We start from the raw sequence: 19,037 nt of genomic DNA, 5'->3' as shown, positions 1-19,037 counted from the left end.
AAAGATTTTTTTGACATTAAGAAATGGTTGTGTAGCTCACTCTTGCATGACCACCACTCACTAACATCCAAGAGCTACTTTTGCAGGCAATAATCATTAATGCTTAATTTTAAAACTATTCCACTGTTCTCTTTCTTACATGATGTTTTCCTGAAAGCTAGAGTATTCCTACCATTACTCAATTCTACCATAAGAGCTGTTGGTATCCGTCTTTTTGTACTACACAAAGCAATTCTTCAGTACTGTCTCTAAGAAGGCTGTGCATCTAATATCTTCTATATTCTTATACATACCTCCTTGATCAAATGCATGAGGACTACATGAATGCTGCCTTATTTCATTCAAGTGGAAGTCTTGTGTCAGTTAAGAAATTGAGACAAATGCATTTCAGAACTGTCTTAATCTGCACTAATTTATTCCCATGCTCTTTCAAGTGGTTCTTTGGGGGTCTCCTGATTCACCACTGATTGTCTGTATAGCTAGATTCACCAACATACTAGGCCATCAAATAAGCAAATGTAAAAGTTATTCTAAAACTAAGCTGAGCTATACAAAGACTTCTGTAAGGTGGAGGTTAAATGCACTAACAATATTAAATCACAAACATTCATGTGACAAAACATAAGTACATCACTCACACACATATGATACATTTTGTATTTACAACATTTATTAGGACCCAACAAAACACAATGTAAACTGAATGCTTGTTGGAATTACAGCTGCACACTGATGGAATATATTTAGAAATCACAGTCACACTCTAACACTAAAACTAATCAGTGCTTTACAAATAAATCACATCTTACTTTAGGAAATGTGTGTGTATTTTAAAGCAACTTTTAAATAGCTGAATGCCAATGTACTTGAGCTTTGTTTTCTTTGTTTCTGATGTCAGAGAGATTTGTATTTGTATCAGAATCACTCGGATTTTTTTGCTTTCTACAGCACAAGGTGTGTGGGCAGCTACTGGATACCTGGTCAAGGACACTAAAGGATATGAGACAGCCTATTGAAAGCGAGTCATAAACATCATCATGAGGTACAATTTTATAAGGAAGACTTAGAAGTCCTCTATTCTTCCCCAACTACCTTTGCACATTGGGCAGGCAAACATTGGAGAACATGTTATGTTCTCTATCCCCTTCCATTTTAGGGCCAGAGCTGCATCTGCCATCAAGAGGCACTGGATAGGAAAGCATATGGAAATAGATGATAGCCTTCAACATAAGTACTATTTCAGCATAAAAAATTTTATAATAACAAATAAGTGGAGACTAATATAAGATACTCTTGCTTACATTTCTTCCCAAAATACCCTTACCACCCAGGTTGGGATCTCTACTTTTTTCCACACTGCTCTGGATGCTACTCTCTGCCTCCCACACTGAAGAATGTCCTGCACTCTATTATTTTTGCTGTTTAAAACATATCTTTTTTAGAAAGGTTCTAGTGACAACCCCTGTGAACGCCTCCTTTATAACTTTTATGTATAGGCAGAAAAGGCTCAGCCTCTACAGTTACTGATTGTAGCTGCGATTTCAAAGCTACCAAAGCTACCTGGGCATTCTAGATGCCAAAGCATAGTTCAGTGCTCTAGTGTCCTTAAGCCAAGGAGTCCCAAGTTGATACTACAGACACCCACTGTAATCTTGAATTAACCCTGAATTTGCTCTGACAATGACACTGCATTAGCTAACACAGGCAGATGTGACTCTCTCGTACATCTGGTAAACTCCTCAAGAATATAGCTTCTTCTTTTGTTTGCAACAAGACTGTCTCTACTTAGTAAATGGCAAAAAGAAATTTATTTATGACAACCTTTATAGTGTGCAGCTTATCAGAATGAAATAATTTAAACTGACAAAAAGAAAATTGCAGATGACTGACTATGAGCAAGGCTGCTTATTAATTAATTAAATTAATTAATAAAATTAATTAAATTAATTAATTAAAAAAAATTAACTGGGTGCAGAGAAAAAGCTGAGGAGAGCATACAGTGGAAGCTACAAACTTTCTCCAAGATCTGTCACTTGAGCTTACATATGCCACTGTCAGCAACATGCACAGGAGACTGCAAGCATCTTCAGCTTACCTTTGGCACTGAACAGCAGACAGAGAAGGTTGAAAATGCAAAAATTTAGACTAATAGTGATAGAGTGGGGAAAGACACCTGGAGCTTATGCAGGGTTTATAGAAAAAAACAATACTTGCAATTCTAGCAAGGATGAAGTTAAGCAGCACTGAACAGTTTCATTGACCGTTTTCACAGATTTCCCACAAAGCTGTATAAATCCTTCTACAGACCTAGCAGTTAGGGGAAGCAGCCTCCTGCCTCTCTCCTGGCCTCTAAGAGAACAGAAAGATGTGTAGAAGCAGCCTTGAGAATGGAGTTTTTTTCATCCCTGGATGTTTGGACTTGTACCCATGTCCTTTTGCAGGGAGTATTCCCTGTTAATGTGGATTGCTCACAGTAACCTTAGAAGGGAAAGTTCCAGTGCACATAGTTGTCAGCTTGACCCATAGCAGTCAGCTATAACAGTGATGCTCAGCTTGTCAGATGGCGATGAAGCACATCCCATTTTCAGTGATACTCCTAATATGAAATGTTAAAAGATTATTCCTTTAAATTGAGCAAAAGGATACGCTTACAAAGAACTTCTTGCAGATTTTCTTTGCTTCTTGAAGACAAGCATATCATAATTTGAGGCTGTGCTATTCCCATCAGAATTTAAAAACTCCATAAAATTAATTGGTGAGAGAGCAGAAGACATTAATCACCAGTGGTTAAGCATTAGTAGAACAATTTCATGGCTATCCTGTGACTTTCTACTGAATGATACTGATTGAGCATAAATGCTGCACAAGGTCAATTAGCGTTATGGTGTCTCTGCTCATTGCTGTTTATTTCATCCTCATTTATACACCTCATACACTCCATCACTCAGTCAGGGTTCGTTTGAAAAAGTGATGAAAAAGAGTATTTTGAGTAGGCTTAGAAAACTACAGCTCAAGAAAGACTCCTTGAGAGGGAGGAGGGGGGCTTAAAGCCATGCCTTTTGACAAGTTTCCAGATTTCTGTAGCCTTGCACAGGACATTGCCCACATCTACAAGGTGAATACCAATCTTTTGAATTCCTTATCCAAAGAGGAAGCATGCTCAGAAAACATCCTGCAGAAACAGATTAGTCTTGTACCCTCCAAAAACAAACAGCTAACAGTTCAGCTCAGCTTGATGTATGTATTTCCAGGAAGACTGAATGCACCATTCAACAGAAGAAATACAATTACATGGGACTTTGAGAACTGAACAGCTGGCTTGAGACCTCTTAACAACCTCAGTCTGCGGAAAGAGATAGATTTTGGAGATGTCCATCACTTTTCCTTTGTGTTAGAAGATGCTTCTCTCTAGAACAAAGGCAGTCGTAACAGACCTTTTTTTCCTTTTTGTAGGTCCATCACCCTACAGACATCTCTATCATCCTCAGACAGGGAAGTACTTTGTAACCAAGCAATGTGAACGGCTAGAGAGCTCCAGGGCTTAGCTTCCTTAAAGATCACTGCCTTATATTACGCACCAATGCAGTATGTGCACTCCCTTTAATTGTTTATTAACACTTAAGAATGTCAGTAGAGTTTTACTGAAAAATGCCTTGTGGGATTCCACTATATGTATCTGGGCAAAACTGCCACTCGGCTTTGGGCAACAGAAGCTAAAACAAAGTAGTAGCCTCAGTCACCACTTACCTTTTGGCACTTCTCTTTTTTATCCCAGCTTCCAAGAACATGAAACTGTTCCTGACTGACACTTCTGAAATCTTAGGGGTCTGTTTTGTTTTGCTATGTATCTTGTATGTCTTCTAATTAAAATGTGTAAAACACTGATAAAGAAAAGGTATTTTTTTTCAAGTGTCCACTCAGATCCTTTCTAGCAATAAGTCAAGGATACTTACAATTATGCTTTAAGGAGAAAGAAACAAGCCCTTTACACCACATTATGAAAAGCTGCCCTACCAACACTACCAGACCAGACAACAGGGGAGGAATTAACTACCAACTTTAGTCTTTGAGTCAGAATGTCCTAATTTCAGGGAGATTGACATCAGCAAAGTCAACCTGTTCCATAACTCAAGTAGGTGTCACCAACCTCAGTTAGAAATCACAAGTGCAGTAAGAAGAGGAGTTGATGACCTAGTAACTCTTTCCTGACAGCACAGACCAAGGTCTGAAAGAAGGCTTGAACGCAGTCTATGTAAAACAGCTAAGATGCAACCCACCTAACATGGTGCCTGAGCTATTAACACGAGTTGCGTAGTGGCAAATCTTCCCTCTCACCTGCCATACAGAGAGAGATGCCCATCCTTCTCCTTGGGTGTAAAGGAAGGACTGCTGGTGATTTGGGTACTTGACTGAAATGGTTGTTATAAACCAAGTCAGACAGCAGGGATCTGGGCCCAGGTCCCAAGGACCAGCAGCTCCCACTTTCATAGATGCTGTGCTGAGCTTCTCTAAAATCAGTCTCCAAAGTCACCTGACCCAGTGCATAACAAAGTCAAAGGCAAAACAGAAGTCACTTCCATCCTGGAATGCTAAATCCTGACCATACAAAATGTAAAGCTGAGAACATCAGTAAAATGAAAAGCAAGTAGCCTTGACAGCCCAGGTCACAAAAAGGAGACTCTTGTCAGGTAATATTAAAGCACACATTGCAAGTTTTCCCAAACCCTGATCTTGTGAAAATACTGTAATTCTTTCATTCTGCATGTCCTTATCCTGATGTTGTCAACTTTTAATGTATTTTTCTACCACCTGGGTAACATATTTACAGCCTTCTTATATTCCCACAGCAGTACCTTGATGGTAGCTCTTTTTTTTTTTTTTTTATCCCTGTTTCCACTATCCTACATTATTTGTGAAAATCCAGAAAAATAGTTAAAACATTCTTGCTGCAGTTCTTTCCAAATTTCCCTGAAGAATCTTGTTACAACCATCCCACTTCTCATCAAAATCTGGATCATGACTTAGTCCTTCCTCTGACAGAAGCGAGAAATAACTATTTGCTTGAGCCCAGCAGCAAACAGTGCAGGCAACCAACCCACCCTTCCCTCCCCCAAACTTCAAAAAGCCCAAGCCTTTTCTCATGCAGAGTGCTGGTATAAAATCACCCAACACTATACCTCACCTGACTCCATTATTCGATTATTAATGCTGGGACAGTCACTACTTATAAAGCTCAGACAGCCTGGAATGCTCCTGCAGCCCCGTCACCTACCTTAGCCTAATTAAGCAGCACCCCACAGCTTAACCCGTGCCGCTGCAGAACTCACCATAGAAAACATCCTGTGCAGGGAGCCGTACGCTGCTGCTGCCTGCTGCTGGGTTTTGCGAGCCAGCGCCAAACTCTTAGCTCTGGCTTTACTCCTCCTGAAGGCGGGCATTGTGGCTTGCGAATACAAACTTTGCCAGAGGAAAAGGCCCCTCAGAAGGAAGCCACAGATGTTGCGATCCCCCACAAACACACCTTCTTCTCTCTGAGCTCAGCTGCTCAAGTTTCTCTTTTGTGCCGATTAACGAAAATCAGAGACGCTGATGACATAGCAGTGTAACAGAGCTAAGCAGCATACGAGAGAGCACAAACAGACCTGCAATGCCTCCCTTTATTACTACAAATGCAGGGAAAATGTGCCAGATGAGAATGGGGTTTTCATAAATAGCTTGGTGTAGTGAATGCAGGACAAAGTGCAGTCATGGCAAGGGAAGATGGGTTTTAGCTCCCCATAAAGGTACCTGCCTGTTAAATTTACTGCATAAACAAAACATCAGGTGCTTTGAGAAAGTTAGCCAAATACCTAAAAATATCTAGAGGGTGTTGACCGCCCTGAAGGTCAGCATGAATTATCAATGGTACTGATGCTCTCTCAAGGGTATATGCTGCTAAAAGGTGTGGCATACAAATATTCTTACAATGATAAAATGAAAAACAAATAGGCAGCTCTTTGGATGACTTCTTTACATAATTGTGCTTGTCCTTTGTTTGAACTTTTTAGTCATAATTACACCAATAAAGAGAAATCTAACTTGTGCTCACTAATAAATTCCGGCTTGAAAGGCAAAGTCTGCATGCTGATACATATTCACACAAAACCAATCACGTCTACAGACAGATTATTCTAAAACCAATGTAACTTTAAACAAAATATAATAGGACATGACGCCATTGAGCTTAAGAGTTACAAGACTGACAAGCAATTCATTGAAAAGACAACTATACATATATACCAGTGGCATAATAAAACTCCCATGTTCCCTATATCACAGCACTGATAGTATGCAATGAAACTGAGCTATAAGGCTTCATTCCACACTGCCCTTGTGACAGCCTATTGCTCTCCAGAAAACTCTTTTCTAGAACCCAAATGATACATCCAGCCTGGGTATCTATATCCTCAGTTATGAGGGTGCTGCTTCAGAGGTTTCAAGGATATTCACCTTCATACAAGCAAGGGAATGGTGCAGCCTTCTCCTTTAATTACTGCAATTAAACTTACATCCATCTCTTTCCAAATCATTAGTGCAACTTGACAGCTCAGCATTTGCCAAACTGCAGAGCTCAGTTGCTGAGCAGCTGCTTATCAGAGGAACAATGATGCAAGCCCTGAAACAACACTCTGCTGATAATGGTGTAGTAGGAACCTCTTGCTTAGCTGATGTACTCTGCCCTTTCTTCCTTTTTGGAAACAGATTCAATGGGTGAGAGGACTATGTAACAGAAAACTGAGGAAATGGCCTCAAAGGATTGAGAGAAGTTTTACCTGCTCCCTAACATTTCATTTTTCAATGGTCACACAGCTTGGTTTAAAAATCCAGTTATATGGACTACTGTGTAGCATGCACAAGGGCTTTTTTATCCACCATTAGTGGTTACCTTTGCAGTAGTCCCCAGACCCTAGGGATACACAGAGCAATTCTGATGAGAAGAAAAAAAAAAAAAAAAAAATCACTACTCTGTGGAAATTAAAGGTTTACAGCACCACATATGGCATTTTAAAAATAACACAGGTCAGGTCACCAGATCCACATTTACTAAGAATATAACTATACTGTCTGGAAAAGTACTGTTTCTTCGTTTCCTATCAGCATGAGTTGTGGCAATTTCAAGCTCATAACAGATTATGTCTTAAAACGCAGCTCATCCACTGGGATCTGGGAAAAAATAACAGGCTGCTAAATTTCAGGTCCAAGCAATATAGTCAATCTTGATGAAAAACAATGACAGGCCTTTTCAATTCCATATTAGGAGTTATTCTTCCCAGATTTGTTAATTAAACCTGTGTTATTAGCTAGCCATATGCCAGCTAAAAGATGTTACCAATTAACAGCTTTTTTTAAAGTATGTATTCATTAGAATAAAACCCGACTACGTTTTAGTAATCCTTCCAGCTTGTATTGAGGGACTTGGATAAATCAAAAAAGTTAAAAAGAAGCTAAAATAAGCCAAGTTAATGAAAGCATTTTGTTCTCCTCTAGAAGCACACAAACACACACTCAAGCCCTTTTCAAGAATATGTCTCCTACGTAAAATTTACATGCAAAATAATCAATCACCTTGAAATACTTTTAAGATGGCTGGAAAAATTACATAGCCTTGTTGTTTGTTCCTGTGTGCTTTGAGTAACGCACATTCCCTTTACAGACATCTGGTTTTCATCTTCCCATTTTAGAGGCACCAGGCTTGATAGTTAACATAACAGTAACATCCTTTGTAATACAGGCTTCCCTCTATTGTCCTGATATGTCTAGGTGCACTTACCGTCATCGAGTTCATTTCCCATCCTGCTTTTGCCTTTAATGCATGAAGGTAAAAGGCTAATTTTGCTCTGTCTGTATGTACTTTGAATGAAAGGAAATAGCAGCTTGCCTTCGGGACAATTCTGAGCACTTGTGGGCTACTTGGTAAGTTCAGTCTGGACCACCAGAGAAGCAGAAGCATAATTTGTATATACATTTTGTATTTTTTAGATATGAATATGTGTGTGTATGTATGTACATATATGTATACACACACTTACATAAATATACAATATGTACATAGGTATCTTGGACTAAGAGAAGCCCTGTGACATTAGTGGTCTCTAAGTGTTATAAGCTCAGGCTTAATTCAGCTGGTCTCCAGATCTCTGCAGTGATCTACAGGGACTCCGCTTGTTACTTTTTACAAATGTGGGGGGATGATTTTTCTGAATATTTTTCTATTGCACTTATTATACTAATAACATGGCTTTTAAATGCCTTCAAGATGTATTTGCAAAGCATAATTTGCCACAATGAAGACATCCACTTAAATTCCAGTGCTGAAAAAATAGTTAACATTCCAAATGTTTAAAATGAATTACCGTTTAATTTTTAATTCCAAGCATCTTAAATACTGTTTGTAACATTCTCACCCAAAGTGTTTTGGGCTGAATGTAAAAACTTCCCTCAAGTGCTGAATTAGAAACTATGGCAACCACTGAGACATTATCTTTGCATTCATCTTTCACAGTATATTTTTGCACTGTGCCTTCTTTGGAGTCAGAGAGGGCAACACTTAATCTCATTGTTAGTAGCAGGCATATTGTGTTTCAAATGCTAAAAGACAAAATAATCTCCCTGTAAAATACAAATACAGACCCTCCAAACTCCACATCACTCTCCCCTACTTTTGTTGGCATTTAGGCACTACAGAAGGATTTGGCTGCCTCAGAAGGAAATAATCACCGTGTGAGTAAAGGTCTATGTAAATTAAGTATAGACAGGCACATAGTGCTATGGACAACAGGTAACAAAACATGAAAATCTGATGGAACTTTCCTGTGCATCTGACTAAGCTGACCTCTTACTATCTCTGATTTTGCAGAATCAGCTGCAGGTAGCAGATTTTATTAAGTTTTGGAATTGCAGGTCTACCTGCGGTCTTACATATTCCTGATAGCACAAAATACAGATCAAAGCCTCACTGAAGCATGTAATAGCACCCATGATTCAGTATTTGTCTGAAATTCTGTATTGCAACTTTGTGAAACCTTAAGAGACTTTGTGTCTTATGGGTAACTGTTGGGCACATGACATACCTTGACATGCACTAAAAGTGTGCTCTAATGTTCTGCACCACAAGGGGAAAACACATACATGATAGTCAGCACAGTAACTGAATAGTATCACAGTCTTAACACCACCAAATAATCTACAATGGGCAAAGAGGTTACCCAGTTCCCTGGGGTCTGTCGGAAGTGTGATTAGATAACTGCCTTTCATTGCAAAGTGAAATGCTGCCATCATATCCTGCACTGCAGGTGACGAGGGCTGCCTTTAGGAGGCCCAGTGTGGTGGACTCCCAGGCGAATTCCTGTCCCTCATCGGTGAAGTCACAAGCATCCCCAGAGACACTGCTAACTGCATCCTGTCGCAATGAACCAGAACTGCTGTCATATGCCTCTCTTTTCACCTGCAGGCAAGCCTTGTGGATTTTTCCCAGAAGACTACAAAGAAAAGCTGCATTGTAAGTGATTCTCCCACTGTCTTCTTTCATTTGCAAGTATCCACACATCACAATTTCTTCTCCTGATCAAAACCATCTGCACACTTTGCACCACAACTGCCACAGTATTTTTGAAAGGAGGTTTCCTTCAGCCAGAGGAAAGACAACAAATATCACCCCCAAATGCCAGTGACTCAATGTAATAGCACAAAACAGAGCAACACAAGTTCACACCTCTGCATGCAAGAACTGTAGTCTTCCTTTGCTCTTCTTAATTGCAATTCTTGTGCCTCCTTACCAGTAACTATGCATACAGGTCTCCATCCTTGACCCTATCTTGACCTAACATCTTGTTACAGATTTTACTGTAAATATAGCACCTTTCATGCTTTGAGCTTTATGGTTTCAGGGCTCCTTACTATGTTAGCCAAACAGTCAACTGTTGCATTTGAATTTGAGACAATCTATTCTGTGGGTCTGATGCATCTAAAGAACGACGGGATCAAAACAACAAAGTGAAATCCAGGTCTGGGGTCAATGGCAAGCATTCTGTAACCTGTAATCCATCAATTTTGGTGTCTTCTCTGAGGGATGGAATGAAATACTGAAGCCTAAATTAATTAGAAAAATTCTTACAGACTTCTAACAGGCTACAATTTCACTCATATCACTGATACTCTTCTCAAATGGGACATGATGACAGCAGGGGCCCAGCCATGGCTTCATACTTCTGGAACCAGCAACTCTGGTTGGGATCACTATAGGCTGGGCTGGCTGCAAGGGAAACACAATAATTAGCAGAGCTCCCCATAGGCTTCTCCTTAGCTTTTGATGCAGAACTGTCTCCTTCAGGCACAATGGAATCAAGGAAAACCACTGCTGAGGAACATGCTACATTCCCATGTTACCTCTTACACTCCCTAAATGCATCTCATATCTGGAAGGAAATGACACTTGTATTGCAGAGAAGTATACATAATTTTGAGAGTACTACATTGCTAAACCTCTTCCTACAAAGAACAGGAAAAAAAAAGGATGTTAATTGCAGACTACTCCCCAAGCTTCTGGATCTCATCAACTGCTAAAAAGAAGTTCTCACAATTAAAATAAAGGAAAGATCCTTAATGTCCTATGGATGCTGAGTAAACCTTCAGGCAGGCAGCTCTCCTGCAATTAATGACATGCTGTGCAAGTGCAAACTGCCTGGGCAATGCAAAATAGAGCTAATGAGAAGTTATCGCCATGAACATCATTTAACCGAGATTGCCTCCATGCAAGAAATAGGTTTGGAGCCTTATGGGCATCCCAGTAGTTTTTTCGTCCTCTTATTTTACTTTTCCCAGAGGGACCTCTGTTGAGCTTCTGGTCATTTCTGCTTGGCTTTCTTTCAATGTAACTCAACAATTGATGTTTACTTGATGAGGGACATTTTACAGTCTTTGCTTAAAATTACTCCACACACATTTTTGTTTTGGTTTGGTTTTTTTTGGAGTTTTTGTTTGTTTGTTTGTTTGTTTTTGGGGGGGGGCTTTTTTGGTTTTGGTTGGTTGGTTTAGATTTCCTCTAGTTTTATTTCAGTGTTAACATTTCCTTTGGGATGTTTTGGGTATAAAGGTCACTAACTGACTAGCAAGAAAGGATGCCACTTATACCAAATGGAGAGAAATACGGCTCTAAAACCTACCAGACCATGTTGACACACATACATACACTGCCACACCATCTTAAATGTAATCAAAATACTATTTGTACTTGTCAGTTTTTATGTTTTATGCACCATATCATTACAAATCTTCTTTCTGATTCAGTATATTTTGGTAAATCTTTAACTTTCTCACTGGAAAGTTTTACTAGGAAACTGTTGGACTTTGATGGGAAAAAACCCACATCTCTCAACATTTACCCACTGAAAGACAATCATCCAATTCTTAAATACACACACTCAGACTGATGATCCTTATCTCATCTCTGGAAGTAAGTGAGTGTCATCACCAGATCAAAATAAGTAATTTAACCACCATGACCATATATATAGCATTTAGTGACAGTGCCAAGAGAAGGTCATTGGGTATGTTTTGAGTAATGGCATACTGAACTATCCTACAGCACATATGCTACAAATCACATGCTTGTACAATGTTTTCTAGGTAACAAATCAGAAGAATACATCATTCCCAGCATCCACTTGCTTTCTTCTGGAAAATAAAATACCATTCAAATAAACCATAAACATTGAACAATTGTGTTAATTTTCTACTGAGATTGGACTACATGAATAATGATTACTAACTGCTTTTGCCTCTATTATTCCATAGCAACTGTCATAGATGCTCACTTCCTCTCCCCAAAAATCAAATCACATTTTTTTAGTTTAACAATTGAGAATTCAGCCACTAGCAACAGGACAGACATTCTTTAATTCAGGTTTAAACCCAGACCTGAATGCATGTTATATCTCAGGATTTTTACCTTTAAATTACTCTGTCTGAATGAGAACTTGATGGCTTTAGCACTACTTCTAATGAAGAGGTTTCAAAATCCATTTGAGACAGTTTGAAGACAAAAAATTTCTTCAATTTATGAAAGCCATCCCTTGGGTACATGGCTATGCTGTATATACAAGAGGCCAAAACAAAAAATGTAGCAAACTCTTTACAATACTTGTTTATTTTCATTACGGAAATAGCCATATGAAGTCAGCTAATAGGTAACACAAGGATTTCCCTTTTTGAAATCATGACACATTTTTCATCTGTTGAAAGCACTATCTTGGGAAACTTGTGGTGATAGTTGGATGATTCAGAAGTGGGAAGATGCTTTCTGACCCAGTCTCAGCCTCAGCATTCACACTACTTGGGCAGCATCTGACATGCAAATCAGCAGCTCAATTGCACATACATTTTAGATTGGAAGGGTTGGAGAAGAACTTTGACAGTTATACAGCTTAGGCACATCTGCACATTGGCTCCTTGAGCACAGGAAGCAGGACTGTATGCAGAAACCAGATTCCTCAACATGGTCCCAGACACACAGAGTTCATGAAAACATCTGCTTCTCACTGCACTTGCAAAAACTCCTGTCTGGCAAATGGAGGACTGTCCACAACTGGCATCACAATAAACAGAATACACAAACTTCAACAGCACTGGAAGGATGATTTGACATTGAATAGGAAACTTGAGCATCCAAAAGCAGACTTCTGAAATGCCCAAGTACATAGGTTTTTCTACTTTATTTTTTCCCCCCTATATCTATAAATATAAACATTTCAAGTAGGGCCATAATACTCATCTGCACCTCAGCCCTATAAAAAGCTGAAAGTATTTGATGAAAATGTTGCATCCTGCAGGAGATGAAGATTTTCATTTGCCAAAGATGCCATTCGGTCTGCTGACCAGACTTGTCACGAATCCATCATTCCCTCACCAGATAGATGGAAAGTGAACATAGGAATGGAGAAACAGTGAGCTGAGCTAATCTAACAGATAGTCCATGCTAACAGAAGGCGTTCAGAAATATTTCATCATGCTTTCTGTTCTTCACACTAAGAATGGTATTCCCAAGAAAAAAGTTTTCTCCCTCTGCCATGTGTAGTATTTTCTCCTTATTTTTTATTAAGTAGTGCTGGGATAGACTTGGCCATATATACACATACTAATGAATGATCAATAACCCATTCTGAGAGTAGACTGACTATTTTAAGAGTTAACAGTAAAGCAAAGGCAATTTGTGTAAGTCTGTATGCCCAACTTATTGCCAGAATCAATTTTGCTTCATTCTTTGAAAGAAATACAGCACTACTTCAAAAACATTACAAAATCAAACCAGTTGGCCATTCTTTAGAGAGCAAATTCTTGTTAACATCCAAAATGTCTCATCACTGAGAAGAGTAGCTTCCGTTTCTGCATCCGCAATGTTAATTTTTGAAGATGCCAGCATAAAATCATTCTGCATTCATTTACTATTTTTACCATGATTACAAAGCATCACATTAGCTATTTTTACTGGGTTTCTTAGGTTTCATAAAGAACTCTAAGATACAGCTGAGAATATAATGAAGTTATGTGAAATATTTGCACAGACTTTATTCTAAGGCTTTTTCTTAAGACTGTAAAATACCTTCCCCCTCACACATGCATTTTTATGAAGTTCCTTCTTTCTGTCTGTTCAAATTTAACATGATTTTGGAAATACTTATCTCCAATGATATTCAAAAGATTCAGAGCAACTGGAAGTCAAGTTGCAGCACTCTTACAAGAGACCATAGAATAAGAGCTACTTATATGGTAAAATTTCACCTTTTAGCTATGTTTGTCTTTCATAAAAGGATATTTTTAATATACTGAAAATACAAATTAAAGATAAATTAGTAACAGACTATTAAACTTCATCTTTAAAGAAACTGGGGGTTAGAGAAAGTATTTCTAACCAATACAGTTTGCAATTAGAAATCATGAGTAGCTAAAGGAAAAGTTGCATTTTTTATTTATTCAGCTTCCTGCTACTTGGATGTACAGAGAATGTGATTCTTGGCAACTGTCAACACACCAGGATTTAACTGAGAACCAGAAACACAGATAATTAGTTCTCAAAATGAATAAACACAACTAAAACTAATTGCACTGACAGGCATACTCAATTCCCACATTTTCTGAGGTCCTCTATTCTTCTGTCAAAGCACGCCTACATACTCCAGAACCAACAATTGCAAGGACGATATGCCACAGCAAACAGTATTTTAACACAGTTTGAAAATGTACTGCAGCAAAACGTGTTAGCAGTATAACATCTAACCTTGTTAAATAAAACAGAAAATAAAGTTAAAGGTATTATACCTTTATTCTACCCATTAAAAATGGGCATCCCAGAACTACAGAGCTGACAAAAATAATGAGCATCTGAAATGGATGGCTCTTGATGTCCATATATTTTTAATATTATTTTATAACTTAAGGAATGGCTTCCTTTTCTGGAATGAAACAATCCTCTATTACCCTTCTAATTAATTTGTTAGTTCTCACGTGAAACACAAACACACAACTATTCTAAACTGATTCATTTCTTGGGCTACAAAAAATGAATGACTGAATGAACCCATATTTGAATGTAGTACACGTGCAACAAAAGACTCATTTTTGTGAGATTACAAGGAACTTCTGAAATGCCTCACTGTACTTTCAGTTAAGATGATGCTTAAGCTTAGGTTGGTATGAGATGAAAAAGATAATAATGAAAAACAAACAAAAATGCTCCAAATGAGAAACACAAAATCTAGAAATCAGACATGCAACCATTAAATCCAAAGCTTTAAGACTTCTGTTATTTACTTACATGTTATGGGACAAAAATCAACCCAACTTCAAAGGAGTCTGCTCCCTCAGAGCCAAACAACTGTATCTACAGTGTCTGTCAACTGGGAAGTGAGCATCTCTAGCTGTCTCTCCCCTGAAATATCTCAAGCTGCCTGTTCCAGGCTGTGCTCAGAACCTCTTAGCGCCACCAATGTCTCCTCTACAGAGCAGAGCCTACAGATCTCTCACCCATACTTCTGCAGCATTGCCTAATGCTGAGGTGTCTGCACTCCTGCTCTCCCACAGGCGTGGGTCAAGTTAGCACATGCAGGAAACAGAAGGCAAAGGAGAAAAGAAAAAATAAACCCAAATCCAGATGCTGCGCTTTTGGAGGCTGCACAATTTCCTCAAAGTAGCTTTTATTAGCAATAGCTGTTGTTCATCCGGCGAGCAGTCTCAAATCACAGCTATAAAGACAGAAATTGTTTTAATTCTTTTTATACCCAATCACAAAAGCACCTACTATATGCACATTACCTACATTTACTGTAAGGTCTGGGTGTTTTTAATTCCACATCTATTCGAGAAATCAAAAAGCTCAGATAAAAAGCTCTGACAGTAATAGGCACCTTCCAACAGAAAGACAGCAATCAATTACAGACCATTTGCAGAAATTGTAGAGCTGTCACAGGCTCGTTTACAGCTGCAGTTCAAGTCAGACTGCCTCTGCCAAGCCGTTTTCCGCCCTTGCACCTACAAAACTAGGACAGCTTCAGATAATTTTCTAAAAGGGCACTAGCAGACCTGCATGCCAACCCAAGAGGTGAACTGCCACATGGCATAGCCCATTACTTCAGCAAATTGTGTACAAACCATTAATACTGCTAGACATGACAGATTTGAGGCTGCAGAGAGGGCAAGGAGTGGATCTGTGTTTCCCCCTCTCCTTTTTTTTCATCTTTAATTGCAGCACATCATTTAGAGCATTGGAGCATATTTAGTGCATTCAGCGTACATGAATTGTTCTTCGTATATTTAAATCCTCTTGAACTCTCCTTTTCTGTCATCTGGTGTATCTGACACAGATGATCAGTACTGGCTTTGTTTTTCTGCTAAAGTAAAGCTGATGCTCCAAAACCTCCTCCCCTTCATCAGCACAGGAGCTCAGCCATGTATATCCACACAGCGCATGAGCAGGTGTGCATATAGCCAGGGCAAGCAGGGCACCCCGAGGCACCTGGGGGAACCTGACCAAGCACTAGCCTGCTGGTGCAGTCAGCTACAGAGTCATCCTAAGCCTTGGGATCACCTCTTCTGTGCTTCTGCAAAGATCCTTGCCCCTAAAACACTGCAGAAGCCCTGAAACAGGACAGTACAGAAATCTACATTTCCCCTTCCAAAGGAACTATGTGTCCTAGGGGGGAGGAAAATCCAGTTGATTCTTGTCTGGTTGCAGACTTTTAGTAGTGTAAGCAATATGTTTCACAGGATATAGATTATCTCTGTGGGAATCCCCTGTGCAGCAGGAGATGGGCTGAAGACTCACAATCGCCAGGGAAACTGCATAAAGTCACCTATATAGACTAAGACAGGTTACAAAATAATTCCAAAAGTAAGAGAGGATCAGCTTCTCTAGGTATGGCTAGGGGAACAAAATATCATCCCTATTCTTGTTCCCTGAGTTTTTATGTTCTGCCTTATCTCTACCAATTTTTCATACAGCCTAGTACAAGACAGTAATATATTGCAGAACCATAAGAACTTTATAACTTCATTTATATTATGCAAAAGTGTAATGCAAGTGTTATCATAAATTTGCTTGGAGATATAACCAACTCAACAGAAGTAACAAAAATGTTTCTGTTGTCAGGATTGCAATGCCTAGTAAAATTACAGCCACCAACATGAAAACACTCCCACGGTAGCAGTTAGGGGGTTCTAAACAATATGCACTTGAGTTGGACATAAGTTGCAATTTGACTGACTCAGAGCAAAATTGCTCTTTGAAGACCAACACATTTGAAGGTGGACACTGATTCTGGGAGTCCCTGCCTCACCTTCCAAGGTCCTGACTGAGAAAAGGTCTGAGCATCCATTACTTCAACCAAAGTCAAACAGTAACTGCAGACACACAAAGGCACTCCAAATTAGAGAGTGGGCTCTTAAACACTGTGCCTCTCCAAGTCTGCAGTCCAGTCTAAAACCACTGATATTAAGCAAGTGTTGCTATGGTCACAGCAGTCTTAACAACAGCCATAGAAGTACCAGCAAAAAGAAAACATGAACCAAACTGAATCAATTTGAAGGCTGTAGCAGCTTTACTGATCTCTGAGAACTGGCTTCAAGCAACAAAGAAAGATGAATTTGACAAGTCTCAACCTATTTGCCATTTGCACTCATCACACTGCTTTCGGAGATCCAGCAGCTGTGCCAAAGATGATGACCTGTCAGGTGACCTCAAGATAATAAAACACTAAATAAAGGTAATACAAAAATTGGGGCTTTTTGGTGGTGGGTTTTTTGTTTGTTTGTTTCTGTTGGTTTTTTCTTTTTTTTTTTTTTTTTTTTTCAAAATTAGTGCCATACATTGAATTCTTTCTCACCAAATGCAGAGCATTAACACTACAACACTGTCTTTTTGTTCATAACAACCATTACATCAAGCTTCTTACCCTGAAAGGTGGATCAGTCTTCTCCCTGTGCGGTACTTGGTCCAGAATGCCATCAGTACTGCTCCTTTTCAAGCTGGATGTGACATCAGGCACATTACTAAAATCTGCATTCAGAAGAAAAAAAATAAAGAAATTAGAGGGTTATAGGACAGGGACAGGAAAATTATTTGCTTTTATCTGCAAATACTTTTGGTACTAGCCAAAATAATAGTAGAGAAGGAATACAAAATCTGTGATCCTCTCCGCCTGCCAGAAAAAAACCACGAAAGGTCAAAGCAAGGAGCAACTATGCCTGGAAACTCTGTTTCAAAACAGCAGCTGGGCACCTAAGACTGTCTGAAGCAATGTACAAATTTGATCTACCAAAATAAACCTAACACTCTTTCTAGCAGTGTGCTTTGAAAGGCAGCATTAACTGTAATAAGCACACTGTGCTGAGACAACCAGTGAGGATAATTAAATGCACTCAGTAGTTGTTCTCGGATGAGCACACTATTGTTCATCATGACTTAGTCCTCAATCCCTTAAAGATTTAAGAAAAGAGAATTTTGCCTTGGGATAGGCACCACAGTTCATAATACAGACAACATCTCTTCTTGCTACTAATAGTTCACCAAGTTTTCTAAGTTTGGAGTCCATGCACATAGTAGCTGGCACATTGTAAAAACCAGAGGAGGCGCTGCCCTGCTCTACTTATTGACAGACTGTAGCTTTTAATAACATTTATGTGTAAACTCAAGATCTATTCAACAATACTGAACATTCATATAAAAATGATGGGTTTTTTCTTTACAGTTCCTCAATCGGCTGCTTAAAATCTGCCGAGACATTTCAATGGAAATTCTAATTAAAACTCCTAAAAGTGAAGAAGTGATTTTTGAGCTGCAGTATTACCAATCTGAGTAGCCTCAAATGATAAAATAGTAATGAAATGAAGCCTTGTTTTAATTTGCTGCTTTGTTTTCTAGCATTTAAGCCTCTAGAGTATAATTCACACCACATTACCACATTTTCAATCTCTTTCTCAACACCTACAAATGCTGGAGATTTATTTTTAAGTGAAAGGCAAGATTCTCATTTAATCACTGACTCCAGCAACTGAGGTGGTAATTAAATATCACTCATTTTGCAGTAAAATCATGAGAGTTAGCAATAATGAATTGTGAAGGACAAGAGTATCTCTCTGCCTGGGTGCTGCTGTTGTCCCTGCAAAGCAGGACCAGCTCCTCTTAGCAAGAATTGACAAATATGGACTGAAGCAGGAGTAAACCAGGAATTTTATGGCCAAAAGAGCACCTTGGGCCTATGAGGAGTCTTCCTGGGAAGACTAAACATGTCAGACAGACTCTACAGGAAAACCAGAAAGATGCAAATACCTAAGCACGATGTCATCTTGATATTTCATTTTTCCATACGTTATTAAGGTGCCTATGCCAAGCGTAGCATAAAGGTTGACACTTTCCACCCAGATACCAAAGATGTGACTATTCTGTCATTTCCCCATCCTTGCAGAACCAAGGTCCCACTGCTTTTCTCTCAAGCTTTTTTACCTTTTCC

The 19,037-nt window shown here is 39.0% G+C and overlaps 1 protein-coding gene across 2 annotated transcripts in view; it reads right to left on the bottom strand.

The window, feature by feature from the left end:
• The window catches only part of TIAM2 (TIAM Rac1 associated GEF 2), a 137,568-nt gene that overhangs the window by 13,514 nt on the left and 105,017 nt on the right, over window positions 1-19,037 (bottom strand). For both annotated transcript variants that reach the window (XM_080615675.1, XM_080615676.1), the window contains one exon: window positions 17,481-17,584. In XM_080615675.1, the coding sequence (XP_080471801.1) occupies window positions 17,481-17,584 (104 nt within the window). The remainder of the gene's footprint in view (window positions 1-17,480; window positions 17,585-19,037) is intronic.

This window comes from Psittacula echo, assembly GCF_963264785.1.
Source record: "Psittacula echo genome assembly, chromosome: 4".
NCBI classification, from domain to species: domain Eukaryota; kingdom Metazoa; phylum Chordata; class Aves; order Psittaciformes; family Psittacidae; genus Psittacula; species Psittacula echo.
Note: the sequence above shows the minus strand (reverse complement) of the source record. Positions and strands in the feature narration are given on the sequence as shown.